Genomic DNA, 15,302 nt, shown 5'->3' on the forward strand with positions numbered 1-15,302 from the left:
GCAGGATTATTAAGTATGCAACGCAATGAGTTCTTGAGACATAATCGTAATATAATACTTATTTGGGAAGTAGTCATTGTTGATGCAGTATGTAGTAGGCTAGTATTGCATTCTGAACATAAACTTGCTATTTTATAAACGCAGCTGTTTAAGATTTCAACTTGCGCTTGGCTTCCCTCTAGAGGTTAAACATTGAAATACAAGATTGTGGCAAACAGTGACATCGACATCACCGCAGCAGAAATCGAGAAGTTCCCTGCATTTGTGATGATGATTATTTTTTAAATTATTTTTTGGCAAAATAATATATATATATATATATATATATATATATATATATATATATATATATATATATATATATATATAAAATTTGTTTTTATTATTATTTTTTATATAGGCTAGTGCATATTCCTGCTGTGGAAAATGAATACATATGCAAATAAGGAAAGAGACGATCAATTCTTCGAACTCACCACATGGTGGCGCCATGACATTTGAAAACTAATATGACAACTTTCAGAAACGAGACAGAAACAATCTTTTAAAGACACGTCTTTATTTTATATATATATATATATATATATATATATATATATATATATATATATATATATATATTCTTTATTTTTTACTTCTTGACTTGTATATTTTCTGATTGTTTTCAGCATAACTGCAATGGCTGACACAATGATCTTGAAAAATATAACTTCTATATAGATATATTCATATATTTTACTATATATTTTATCCCTTGTTTACAGTATTTTTTCAAATATCAAATATTTTCAGGTTAATTATATTAATGCAATGATGAGAAAAAATATAATCACATGCAATCATTTCCTTCTGTTTATCACTGTATATGTTCATTTTGCTGGGGAAAAATAAATAAATGAAAAACCCTTGGGACATGTGCAATAGAGGTCAACAGTGCTTTGGATTCAGAACATGGTTGTGCTATGATATAAATTCAGTGTGGACAATAAAAAAAAAATAAAATAGTAAAGCAGTGAACAAATTTGTCAGGCAAAATATAATCTGAAAGTTAAAAGAGAGGGAAGAAAATCGCTTAAATATGAATGAACTGAACGTACATGACAAAATTAATTTCATAGTTTTCACAGGTGTCACAGGCTCACTGATTCTTGAGTATTGGGACAAAACAGGCTACTTTACTGAACATATAACAAATAAATTAAAGTTTATGTACCAAAAGAATTGTTTTGTTAAATAGGTAAACATGGTGTGTGTGTGTGTGTGTGTGTGTGTTTGTTTGCCCATCACTCATGTCAACACCATCTAATAATAAATGAATATAAACTGTCATGTCAAATATTGTCAGATACAGTATTTTTTTTTTTTTTTTTTTTTGGCTGAACTATTCCTTTATAGTTCAGCCAAAAAAAAATAATACTGTCATCATTTACTCATCCTCATGCCGTTCCAAACCCGTATGACACATTTTTTTTTTCTTTTTCGGTGGAACACAAAAGATGATGTTAGGCGTTGGGCATTGCTGTGACTGGTGATGAATTCTGCCTAACATCTCATGCCTAAAATAAAGAAATAAATAAACCTCTTGAAATTTGATTTTGACTTATACGATCCAAAAATCTATTTTTTTTATTTTACAAATAACAGTATTGAAAAATATTTTAAGATTTACGCATTTGAATTTCAAAAAAACAAAATTACATAAAATCTTAAATGAAATAAAAAAAAAAACATTTTCAGCTTTATTAAACGAATTTTGTTAAACATTACACAATTTAATTTGATGGAATTTTGCTATGAAACTGAAATGCATAAATTTTAACTCATAAAAAATATCAATCTTATTGGAGAGTATTAAAGGGGTATCATTTTACCTCTTCCTTCTGCCAAGACACAGCACTAATGTTTCTTTCCTAGATACATATTTACAGTTCTGTTGATCTTAATATATATATGTTTAATCTGTATTGAGTTACTGAGAAAGAAAAGTCATCAAGTTTGCAAAAGTAAGTAAAATAAAATAAAATTGTACAATTGTGTTAAGAACATTCAAACGATCATCTAATTGATCTCAAAGTGCAAATATTATATTCAACAATGAATTGCAGGTACAATAGTGAAGTATCTCAAGAATCCGTGAGCTGTTTTGCTACATGTTGAGATTGCACTGTAGCATTTGTGTAAAACCAGTAAGTGACAACAAAACCACAAAACTAACCATTTTTCCAAGCTTTATAATCTTCAATATATCGTACAGCAACTGCAACTCAGGTGCATCAGGTGCATCATTCCTCAGTCTTTATAACTACTAAAATATTTCCAAGTCTATTAAGTGATCACACGGGGACTCTATCAATTACACGTATAGTGATGTCTTGTTCACTGGTGCTTGCTCCAATGTGCAGCACATCACTGATACCACACCATATAGACAATATTTTCTAGATTCACTTTGTTTTTTTAAGTTCATTATTGCTCAAGTAATTTGACGAAATGCATAAAAGCACAAATTACTTCATTAAGTTGGAACCTAAATTATGTAAACCATTTACAAAAACGATTTACCAAGTTGGAGCACAATCTAAGTGCTGAAACTTTGCCAATTAATTTTAAGCAGCTCTTTATTTTTAATTAAAGCCATTCCTCGGAGTACCCTATATAGGCCATGGATAATCCAGGGCCCTTTGTGTATTGTGATTCTGTTGTACTGAAGTTATTCTTAAATTCCAGTTCTTCTAGTTAATATAATATAATAATATAATGCCTGTCTTTAACATACCAATAAAAATACATACAGGTAGTACTATATTTTTTTTAGGTAAAAACTTTCAACATTTTTGAAGGACAATGTTGATCATTTTTGCATAGGAAAAGAATATTCAACTCTGAAGTAAATTAGTATATATTTCTGTACTTTGCCTAAATAAATAGGAGATTTTTTTCTCTTTATGAGCCATAAGAAAAGAATAATATCAAAAGAGAATTGGTACCAAATTGGAAGGCAATAACTGCCACTGAAAAGTAAGCATACATTAACCAACCCTTGCACTAGATAACAATAACAAGTTCATGAATTAACAATATGGATTACTCGTATCAGCAATATTCCAACGTTGAATAATAGTGACCTTGCAGACATGAATACATCTTTTTCCAATAACAAAATATGTATCTACAAACATGTATAACAAATAAGCTTGATCCTGTATATCGTAAAGTGATATGTGCTGTAGTCAGATCTATGCATTAATATATAAAAGGTGCACTTGTTTAAATAATGTCATCTAGAAGGTGTGGGTTGGCTACCCAGTCCAAAGTCCGTGGCTCAGACCCTGCCATAATCATACACATAAACTGCTTTCCGGTCCTTTTATCAATAGGGTAAATAGTGGTGGGCGTGAACCTCCTGTTGTTCTCAACAAATTCACAGAGCTTTTGGTAGACATTGGGATACTCATGGCGAAGGAACACCCCACGTATCCTCAACTCCCGCTGAATGTTGATGAAGCATATCTCCCTGGCTTTCCGTCCCTTCTCGCCTTCATTGTCAATATCAGCCATACCTGGAGGTGGGGTGAGGATCAACGTCTCCATGTCGCTTTCCTTCCGATAGGCCTTCTTTTCTGGGCTATAGGAGGCTAGAGCTATCTTGGCAAACTTCCTGACGGTTGGGGCTTGGACCCTTGGCGATGGTCTGTCAGGCACTTGATCGCCAACAGCGATGGATACGTTTAAGAGGAAACATTCATTAGGGTCATATTCCTTTCCTGCCTCTTGAAGCTCCTTACAATAATCCCCAAGGTTATCCTTAAAGCTCTCCAGCTCACGAAGTGATAAGTATGTTGGAGACATGAGTAAACTTTCGAGTCCAAACTGAAGAAAATTGGTGGATGAACCTGGATTTGGAAATCCCAAAAACAGCACACCCCTTCCCCGAGATAGGTATCCCACTTTGGCTATACGGGAGAAAGCTTTGTGGACCTCCGCCGTTTCTCGACAGTGCTTAATAATGTGGCGGCACACACTACCAATTCGCCCATAAAGACAGCTCTCCTTATGGACATCCCAGTCTTCACGGCGACAGTTGCGAGAGCAGTAGTAGGTGTAACAGCTGTGGCAGGATTTAAAGTAGAGGCAAGCATTAAACAACGTCTCGGTCCGACGGCATTTGTTGTTTGAACACATCATTGTGTCATCCTCATCTGGGCTCTGGTCAGGGGAGCACTCCTCCTTACTTCTGAGCCCATCACAACTCCAATCAGTATCTCTTAGAGTATCAGGATACATTTTTATTGAAGTAGGTTGTTTGTCAAGGGGCATACCACTTTCAGACCCTGCTGTTGAATCCTTTCTTACTGAAGATAATGCTTCTTCTTCATTAATGAGTTTTTTGAGCTGATCAATGAGGCCTTCGCTGGTCCCCCTAGCTGGTGGTGTGTAATCAATGGCAAGGTCAGCTAGAAGCTCATCAAGCTGCTCTAAACTTTGCTTTAGGGATGTGGCGCTGTGCATCTTTTCTTTGGTAGATTCTACAGAGTGGGACTTTGCTTCACGTTTAGGGGTGTCTTGACGTTTTGAATCCAGCACATCCCAACTTGCAGAGCGTGGTTCTGATTTACACAGGTTGCTTGGTCTGATGTCGTTGTCTGTGATTGTAATTTCCGGCGTGACAGATAATAGTTTGCTCAAAGATCTCTTGGCCTCAGTTGGGCTTTTTTCAATCAAAGAGTTTTCAGATAAGGACAGAGCGGCATAACGCCTTGGCGAGCTCGAGAGGTTAACAACCACAGGTTTTGGTCTTTCAGTTTGTATTTCTTGGCATAGAAGATTTTCATCACTCTTTCCTCGGGGCACAGGTTGTTCCCTCACTTTATGGGTATCAAGGATGTTATCCCAAGACCGTGAGTGAGGTCTTGGGTCTGTTACGGTTTTTGTAGGCTCCATGCATGGGTTTGCATACCAAGGTGTTAGCTTTGGCTCTTGTCTAACTCTTGTAGGAGTAACCTGTGAGACATAGGAGGAGGGGTAGTGGCTAGAGTAGCCAGACACCTCTGAGCCATACCAGTCATCTGATTGTGGCTGAACTACACGGACATGTCTTCTGCCTTCTGTGTAATATGCCCTTGCTGGAATATGATGCTCCATTGATGGTGTGAAGTGGTCGGCCATGTAGAAAATGCGAGGAGGGGCTGTTTGTATCTGGTATGTCCTTGGGTCATCCCCATAGAAAGTTCTTGCTGGGGGTGTCTGTATTATATATGCCCCTGGTTCACTTCCAGCATAGGGTTTGGGGTATACATGTTGTCCAGAATAATGATAATGGTCAAGTTCTGTTAAATATGATCGGGAAGGTACAGTATGAACAATGTGAGTCCTTGGATCTTGAATGTATTGTACTTTAGGTGAGTAGGTTTGGCACGGAATGCTGTATCGGTCATCTTGAAAGTATGTCCTCGATGGAGCCGAAGATCCATACTTCCCCAAATCCTCTGCATAGAAGAATTTAGTTGGCACGTTGGGACTTGAATGAGCCCTTCGTTCCCTTCCATGGTGTTCCCTTGGCTCCCGTGTCGAGACCACCTTTTGTAAGGGGATCTCCACAGGCTGCATGTAACTATTTGGCATACTTTGGGAATACTGGTATGCCTGCCTGTACTCTCCTGTTAGGGATTCAGTGGGTGTTGGCGTTCTAGAGGTGGAGAAATGGCGAGGCACTATCAAACTCCGATTGCCACTGCTAGGATACTTTTGCCAAGGTATGTCCACTTGGGGAGTAGCCGCCTTCCCACCACCTTTTTGCACAGCTGACTCATCTGGTTTAATATCCACCCGGCACCGAACATGAGGACTAGTTTTAGGTTTCTCTGGCCTTCCTTCATCAAAGCCTTCAGAAACATATATAGGGGAATACCGGCTTGTATCAGTCCTCTGTGGCTGCAATTTGATGGGGTGTACTTCATTTATATGTGCCCGCGTAATGGCATGGGAAGACACTCTCCTTGGGGAAACTTCTGGCCTTGGCTGAGGGATTCTATGTGCCCTTTGAGCTTCCCTGCCCCTCCTTGCAACCGGAGGTGAGGCATCGAATGATACCGGGGTGAGGCTGGTCTGAACCCTTGAGGCACTTCTTGATCTGGCCCTCCTCTTTAATTCTGTCACAGCGATTTCAGCAGGCATGTCAGCAGATGCTGGCTGGGTGGCTAGACGGTAGTTAATCAGGTCTGGAGAAGAAAAACGGTGGAGTCCATGCCCTTGTTGGCGACCTAAGGCATTCCAGGCAACCTCTGGATTGGCCGCGTACCTCTCAGCCCTTCTGTATGGGTACTCCATTGCTATTGTATGATACTTAAGTTTGTCCTTAGACTCAGTGTCAAAGATACAGCCTTTTTTTAGAGTGTCCAGTTTGCTGATAGATGAGGAATCACATTGTTTTGAGGGATTATAGGATTTTGAGTGGGTTGAGAGGGAATTCACTTTGACATCTTGATACACTGTCGATCCTAGTATGTCAGGCCTATCTGTGCGTGTCATCTTAATGAGACTCTGCTTATTTTCCCCATTAAATTATTTTTAGGTCAGTGTTCCCTGCAATAAAAGTAAGAACAAAACAAGGTGAGTTGTATTGCTATTTTATAGCATCACACAAGTCAAGTTCCTGTTAAAGGGATAGTAAAAAATGGTGTCACCATTTAAACCTGTGTGACTTTCTTTTTCTATGGAACACATCAGATGATGTAAGGCAGAATTTTAGCCTCAGTCACCATTCACTTTCATTATATGGGAAAAAAGATGCAATGAAATTGAATGGTGAGTAATCATTCAACTTAAAATCTCCTTTGGTGTAGTCATACACTGGTGGCCAAAAGTTTGGAATAATGTACAGATTGTGGAAATTATTATTTCTTTACTTCACCAAACAATGTATCACAAATTATAGTCAGGACTATAGTAATTTACTGATGTAAAAAACACCACCATCGCTATTTGAAAAAAGTAATTTTTGAGCTAATCTAGACAGGCCCCAATTACAGCAGCCAACACCTTATCCTGGAGTAATCATGCTTAATTGCTAATTTGGTACTAGAAAATCACTTGCCATTATATCAAACACATCTTGAAAGCTATTTGGTTCATTAAATGAAGCTTAACATTGTCTTTGTGTTTGCTTTTGAGTTGCCACAGTATGCAATAGACTGGCATGTCTTAAGTTCAATATTTGGCCAAAAATGGCAAAAAATAAAACAGCTTTCTCTAGAAACTCATCAGTCAATCATTGTTTTGAGGAATGAAGGATATACAATGCTTGAAATTGGCAAAAAATTAAAAAGATTTCATATAAAGGTGTAACTACAGTCTTCAAAGTTAAAGGAGAACTGTCTCTAACAAGGCCAGAAAGAGATATGATCAGATGTGCAACTAAACAAGAGGATCAGTAAATCAGAGTCTCTAGTTTGAGAAATAGACGCATCACATGTCCTCCGCTGACAGCTTCATTGAATTCTACCCGCCAAACACCAGTTTCATGTACAACAGTAAAGAGAAGACTCAATAGGCCTTATGGGAAGAAATGCAAAGAAAAAGTCACTTTTGAAACAGAAACACAAAAAGAAAAGGTTCGAGTGGGCAAAGAAACACAGACATTGGACAACAGATAATTGGAAAAGAGTGTTATGGATCTTCACCCCATTGAGCTTTTGTGGGATCAGCTAGACTATAAGGTCCGTGAGAAGTGCCCGACAAGACTGTCACATATATGGCAAGTGCTACAGGAAGTGTGGGGTGAAAGGTCAAGTGCTACAGGAAGTGAGGGGTGAAAGGTCACCTGAGTATCAGGATCTGCAAAGCTGTCATTGCTGCACGTGGAGGATTTTTTGATGAGAACTCTTTGAAGTAGTTCTGAACATTTTAACCTGACTATACATTGTGATCAGTTAAATGCCACTTTGCTGAATAAACATACCTATTTATTTCCATAAGAGCAAAATATGTACATCTGTAAACGTTTTTGAGTAACCAGTGACTGAATTTTCATTTAACGGAAAATTAACTTAATTCTGGATATGAATGGCTTAAACTATACAGTGCTGTATACAAACATGCTGAATGTTGGCAGGATACATGAGTGTAAATTGCAGGTGGTTGCTATTGGATGCTGTTACCCCTGGCAACACCATCATACCATATCTTATCATTAAAGCACATAAAGCGTGAGAACTCAACTGCATTACTCTCTTGTTCAATCTTTAAAATGTCTTGGAATGGTTAATCGCATTGGAACACTTACGTAATTCAACCAAATTTGTTAATTTCTTAAGCCTTACATCAAAATTAAAAACTCTCTGTTCAAGACTTTTTGTCTTTTTTTAGACTTTTTGAAGCCGTTAGACTTGTCATTCTCTTAGAACTTTATGCATTGACATTTCAAAAATAGCTGGAGACTAAAGTTACATTTATTAATAATGTGAAGAATGGTAATACTTTCAGAGCAGCAGAGATTAAATAAATACATACTTATTTAGTACACTAACTTATTCACATTACATGCTTGAAAATTATCCATTTTCTTCCAAAAGGGAAATAGTATTATAGATCATCTAAACATTTCATTCAGCTCAGTTTATTAGACAGAGGAAGAAACTTTAAGTTTCTACAACAAACATTATGTTAACAAGGAATTTCCACCTCTGCAAACATGACAGTCCCCAGACACTGTTTACTCACTCAGCGTTTGTCTGGCAGCTTTTCACGTCTCCTCACTGTCAAGTCTACACACAACACCTCCTGTCTACCAACACATACAGCCACAAGAGTTTGGATGCAAAGCATTTTTCATCAAAGCCCAGTTGCTTTGCAGATACATATTTAGTATCTTCCTTTGTTGCTTGCAAACAGTGCATAAAAGGTGGGTTATAGGTCTCTAAGGTTGGGCTGTACTGCTGGCAGTAACACACGCACACGTGCGCGCGCAAAACACGGTATTAGCCTTTTTTTCCCCTTTAGAGATGGGAAGGAGAAAAAGCTATGTGCATCTTCTGGAAATAATATTGTGTTGTTAATTTCCAAGTTGGCAGCAATAAAAGAGACGGTAGGTCTAATATTGTGTGTCGGGGTGAGCAAGTGACAGACACATTGGGTGTGGCATCGGGCCTCAAGAGGCGTTTATTTAAAATAATAATGAAGAGAAAATGTAAAACAAAAAGAGGGTTTTAAACTGTCCGAGAAGAAGGGGCGGGTCGTTCCCCGCCATTCGCACCTGGCAGAAACAGAAAACACGGGTTAGACATGACAGCCTCAAGCAATTGCAGTGTAAATGCTTATTAAGTGTCACTTACCCTTTTAGCAGTTGGGAGGCCTGCCCCATAGATTCTCTGTCCAGCTCCAGGCTTTCCATCTAACCGCTGAACTATTGGTGAACCGCTGAACCAAGGTGTCAGGCCTTGGAGAGGCGTTTATTTAAAATAATAATCAACAGAAACATTTTCCAAAAAGTGGAAGTGTCCTAGGGCGAATGTGTCAAAAATAAAGGGGGATCTGGCACCCACTCAATGATTCGGGGCTCTGTGTAGGAAGGGGGAGTGTCCATGAGATGGTCCCAAACATTGACCATTGCGTAAGGTCTCACTTAAGTATGGGCGTTAAATTCAAACTAAGGGCTTAGTAACTACTAGTTAGTTTGAAACTAAGTTAGTACTTCAACACAAGACTAGCTGGTAGGTTGTAAACTCTCCGTAAAGCAACGTGTATTCGGCATTTACCTTAATGGATCCAATATGCAGCCTTCAAATATTAATCAGATGAGTTCAAAAGCCATGCATTTCCATTTTATCTTGTCACGGTTGATATTCAAAGCTTTTTTTTGTCTCATGTAACGGTCAATGCTAATAAATTATATTTCAATTGAAATTACGATACAGTTGATGTCAGAAGTTTACATACACTTAGGTTCTTAAGTCATTAAAACACATTTTTTAACCCCTCCACAGATTTCATATTAGCAAACTATAGTTTTGGCAAGTCATTTAGGACATCTGCTTTGTGCATGCAACAATTCCAACAATTTTCCAACAATTGTTTACAGACAGATTTTCCCCTTTAATTGACTATATCACAATTCCAGTGGGTCAGAAGTTTACATACACTAAGCTAACTGTGCCTTTAAGCAGCTTGGAAAATTCCAGAAAATGATGTCAAGCCTTTAGGCATTTAGCCAATTAGATTCTGATTAGCTAATTGGCTAATTGGAGGTGTATCTGTGGATGTATTTTAAGACCTACCTTCAAATTCAGTGCCTCTTTGCTTGACATCATGGGAAAATCAAAAGAAATCAGCCAAGACCTCCACAAGTCTGGTCCATGCTTGGGAGCAATTTCCAAACGCCTGAAGATACCACATTCATCTGTACAAACAATAGTACACAAGTATAAACACCATGAGACCACGCAGCCATCATAACGCTCAGGAAAGAGATGCATTCTGTCTCCTAGAGATGAACGTAGTTTGGTGCGAAAAGTGCAAATCAATCCCAGAACAACAGCAAAGGACCTTGTGAAGATGCTGGAGGAAACAGGTACACAAGTATCTATATCCACAGTAAAACAAGTCCTAAATCAAAATAACCTGAACCTGCTCAGAAAGGGTGAATAAAAAAGCCAGACTACAGTTTGCAAGTGCACATAGGGACAAAGTCCTCTGGTCTGATGAAAAAACGATTTAACTGTTTGGCCATAATGACCATCGTTACGTTTGGAGGAAAAAGGGTGAGACTTGCAAGCCAAAGAACACCATCCCAACCGTGAAGCATGGGGGTGGCAGCATCATGTTGTGGGGGTGCTTTGCTGCAGGAGGAACTGGTGCACTTCACAAAATAGATGGCATCATGAGGAAGGACAATTATGTGGATATATTGAAGCAACTTCTCAAGACATCAGCCAGGAAGTTAAAGTTTGGTCGCAAATGGGTCTTCCAAATGGACAATGACCCCAAGCATACCTTCAAAGTTGTAGCAAAATGGCTTAAGTACAACAAAGTCAAGGTATTGGAGTGGCCACCACATCAAATTTGTGGGCAGAAATGAAAAAGCATGTGTGAGCAAGGAGGCCTACAAACTCGACTCCGTTACACCAGTTCTGTCTGGAGGAATGGGACAAAATTCCAGGAACTTATTTTGAAAAGCTTGTGGAGTTAAACAATTAGTTAAAGTTAAACAATTTAAAGGCAATGCTACCAAATACTAACAAAGTGTATGTAAACCTCTGACCCACTGGGAATGTGATGAAATAAATAAAAGCAGAAATAAATAATTCTCTCAACTATTATTCTGACATTTCACATTTTATTTATGTAACTGTGCATGTCAGTGGGCGGCTGTGGCTCAGGTGGTAGAGCGGGTCGCCCACTAATTTGATTCCCGGCCCACATGACTCCACATGGCGAAGTGTCTTGGGGCAAGACACTGAACCCCAAGTGGCTCCCAATGGCAGGCTAGCACCTTGCATGGCAGCTCTGCCGCCATTGGTGTATGAACACATTTATTACTATCAATATTCATGTTAAGATAAATTATAGCCATTACTAAAGCTCAAACATTTTCTTTTTTCCTGCTTTGTAGTAAACACTAATACAATAAATGTAACCATTTTATAACCATTTCAATCAATGTTTTAATTAACTTTTCATATACTGGCTTAAGAATAAACGATGAAACCCCCTTTTCTGTCAACCACTAATATGAATATGTTTGAGAAACCTGTTGAGTGAGAAAACTCGCCAGCAATTCCAGCAATAAACACACTCAAATTCAAGACCGTGGCGTCCTTTTAGCTAATCTGTAAAGTGTCATCTCTCTGCTGCTGGGGTCAATTGACACTTTTAACCCAGAGCAGAGGTACAGATGGGAATGAATTATTGAACATGTGAGACTCTTACCACCACATTCATCCTCTGCTGGAGCTCAGCTTTTCTAATCTGTACACACAAGGTGCATTGTGTAATATACAAGACAATAAGACAATGTTCCCATAGAGCACATTCTAACACTTTAGCTCTTGTATTAAAGGCATTCAGATCACTATGATGAGCAGGAGGGTAGGGCCAGGCCAGGCCGTGAGTGTGCATGCCCGACCCCCAATTGGGCTAATCAGCCAAGGAGAGGGATAAAGATGAGCCACATGTGGCAGCTGCGTGTGGCTCTCTCTCTCTCGAACTGCCGCATCCAGCTCGTCTTTATCCCTCCCCTTGGCTGATTAGCCCGATTGGGGGCCGAGTGTGTGCACTGACGGCCTGGCCCACAATTTGCAGCTCACAATTGCAGACTGTTTTGCTGTTTTCAGACGAAGGTATGACACACTTGTCGATTAAGAATGGTGGAGTGTTGACAAACACGCTTTCCACTCAGAGGTTGCTCTGTTGTCAAGAATCTCTCTCTTTCGCGCATGCACACAAACGCCGTCCTACCTCTGCCTGCTCTCGGGACAGTAGGTTCTGAAACAAATTCTCCAAATGAGCCAGTTGTGCAATTCACGGAGTGAACAAAACTTGCGAAAGTGTGCGATTGTGTATTTGTCCCCTCAAGGCTTGCCATATGCAACTTTCACTGAGTAAAGATGAAAGAAATTGGGTGTATCTGCTTTCTGATATCATTTTAGTGTTGGAAAAAAGGCAGGAAAAACGCTTGGTGACAATCACTTTGGATTACAATCATCATTTGTGATGATATGCAGCTGAGTGCAACAAAAATGTTCAGATCAGCTTGAAACTCATTTGTCACTTAAAGAGAGGTACAGATGAAGTGACTTGATTCAGTGATGTCACTTTACTCACAGCTGATTGGTTAAGTATCTGTTTGTGATCTGTTACCCAGAGCAGGTTAGCCATGTAGCGCAAGTTACCATGGCGATAAACACAGGTAATACCGACTAGGGCTGAAATGATTAGTTGACATTATCGACCATATCGACAATAAAAAATTTGTCGCAAACCATCACGTTATAATTTTCAGTGCTTAATCTTTAATCTCTCCCATTTTTTTGCATGCATTGTTTTTTAAGCTTTTATACTTTTACCGTAGTATATACTTATACTACGTTCATTTTACCACGCACACCTGCCTTTCTACTTTTAACGTGCTTAAACAGCATGCTTTACCACACGCATTTTTTACACAGATCTTTACATTGATCTCAGACGACTGGTGATCAGGAAACACCACAACAACAACAATTACGTGAAGGATTCACATCGACCTCAAACCCCCACTGATCAAAAACCACCACAACTATGCACGGTCACTTCTGCGTTTTGCCTTGGGCAAGGCAAGGCGAGTTTATTTATATTGCACATTTCATACACAATGGCAATTCAAAGTGCTTTACATATCATTTTTATAGAAAATACAAGATACATAAAAAAAAAACAATTAAGGACATTACATTACATCAACAAGTGCAGCACAATGCTCAGTCAGAAAATGCACAGCTAAACAGATGTGTTTTTGGTCTGGATTTAAATGTGGCTATAGGGAGTCTACGGGGCTGTAGTAATTTGGCGATAGGGTTAGATAGATGCTATTTTCTCAGTGGAAAAATAGCTGTCCAAGTGGGGGTATTCCTCTCTATTTCCCGGTAGCCGGAGTGCAAGAGTCCTTCACTATAGAAACCGCAATCTCCTCCGCCATTTGTCCTCTCAGTGTGGAAAGTCCGGTAAGAAGTACGCGTCTTGAGTTTGTGTAATTAATCAGTCTGTTGTGTCTCTCAGCTGTGATGAGCCTTAATGCTGAAGTTCTTAAAGTCATTTAAAGCTATTTCCTACTAGATCTCAGGATAGAGTTCACCAAAATGACCTGCCATAAGCTTCAAGCTAGACTGCAATGCTCCTCACTGAATGATACCTCTAACAACTTGGTCAAAAGAGGGACAACACACTCTTAATAAAAAATAAAACAAACACTAACAAAAGCCACCATCGGCCAAAATCAAAGGACGATGCATCTACGTGTATTTCCTCAGTTAATTCAGGATGAGTTCATACAAAATCGTTTTATTTAACCATTGACCCACAACACTTAGTTTACTCATTTTAACCACTAATAGATGTAAACATAAATAACTAATATTGGCATAACATTCATTTTCGGTTATACCATAATTTCATGTACAGCTGCTTTGAAAGGCCTGTTGTCAAAACCGCTATACGTATACATTTGACTTGACTTAAAGTGTGCTTTATTATTTAGTAATTTAGAGCTAAATAAGGGTCTAAAAACCAAATCACTTTGCACGGTAAACATTATGATGTTTCATGTACTTATGCCCTCTTTCTCTATAAATACAATGTAAAGAACAAATGTAATTCAAGATATTTTTTTGCACAGAGTGTGATCTACATATGACTTATTTTACGCCAATACACCATTTCTCAATGTGAATTCCTCATGAGCGATCAGAGCCTCTACACTTTTATCAATGGTAGTCTGATCTCATAAAGCAACTCATTAAAAACCTACAGTCTTATGTTGAATAAAACCTGTCCATGGCAAATGAGATGACTGCCAAAGTGATCCATTCCACGGCGTAGCCCCAGTGCTAATTCTGCATAATGAGACTCCCATTTGATACGGAAGACAATGGCAGTCTTGTGAAACGCTTCAAACAAAAACATCCAATTCCAGCAGCCTGAATCAGCTAAAATACCACTGCAGAAACACAAATCTGTGCAGCTCAAACTGCATTATAGCTTGTACAAAACACTTGACATAAAGACAACTGAAAAGCACACTGCTGATGTGGGAAAAAGAGACAGATTATGGGATGTAACAAGGCCCTTGTGCTTTCAACCCAACTCTTACACTTGAGTTGAGATCTGCGACACCATCGAAAACAAATGTCTCGAAGTTAGCTCCCTGCTGTGAGCATTGAACGACCAACTGCTTATGCCAAGCGGGCAACATCCAACTTCTCAGCAACTCCATCAAACCATGTTCAACCATAGACTGTAAAAAAAGATGGACAACGCCCCTTCGCTCTTTTCCATTGGTGAGAACTGAAGCCGCCAGTGTCCCGAAATGGCGCTGACATCTTGGGACTTGAGTCTGCGCAGTTGCGATTTCGGGACCAGACCTGCGCAGTAGTGAGCAGGAAGTAAAGCCGTGAAATCAAGGCTCCGCCCTCACTCTCGCTGAATCAATCGCAAGCACACGCCCCTGCACTTTTGACTTTTGACTTATGACGGTGTGAAATAATTAATTATAGAAATGTAGATATTACATTTAAAGCTCCAATCTCCTCAGTCCTCCGAAGATCCCGGAAAAA

General features: G+C 39.0%; 1 protein-coding gene across 2 annotated transcripts in view; it reads right to left on the reverse strand.

The window, feature by feature from the left end:
* Nucleotides 1-640: 640 nt before the first annotated feature.
* The window catches only part of LOC127642932 (apical junction component 1 homolog), a 37,956-nt gene continuing 23,294 nt past the window's right edge, over nucleotides 641-15,302 (reverse strand). For both annotated transcript variants that reach the window (XM_052125383.1, XM_052125382.1), the window contains exon 2: nucleotides 641-6,582. In XM_052125383.1, the coding sequence (XP_051981343.1) occupies nucleotides 3,268-6,528 (3,261 nt within the window). In that variant the 5' untranslated portion in view covers nucleotides 6,529-6,582 and the 3' untranslated portion in view covers nucleotides 641-3,267. The remainder of the gene's footprint in view (nucleotides 6,583-15,302) is intronic.

The sequence above is a fragment of the Xyrauchen texanus genome, chromosome 4 (assembly GCF_025860055.1).
Source record: "Xyrauchen texanus isolate HMW12.3.18 chromosome 4, RBS_HiC_50CHRs, whole genome shotgun sequence".
Taxonomy (NCBI): domain Eukaryota; kingdom Metazoa; phylum Chordata; class Actinopteri; order Cypriniformes; family Catostomidae; genus Xyrauchen; species Xyrauchen texanus.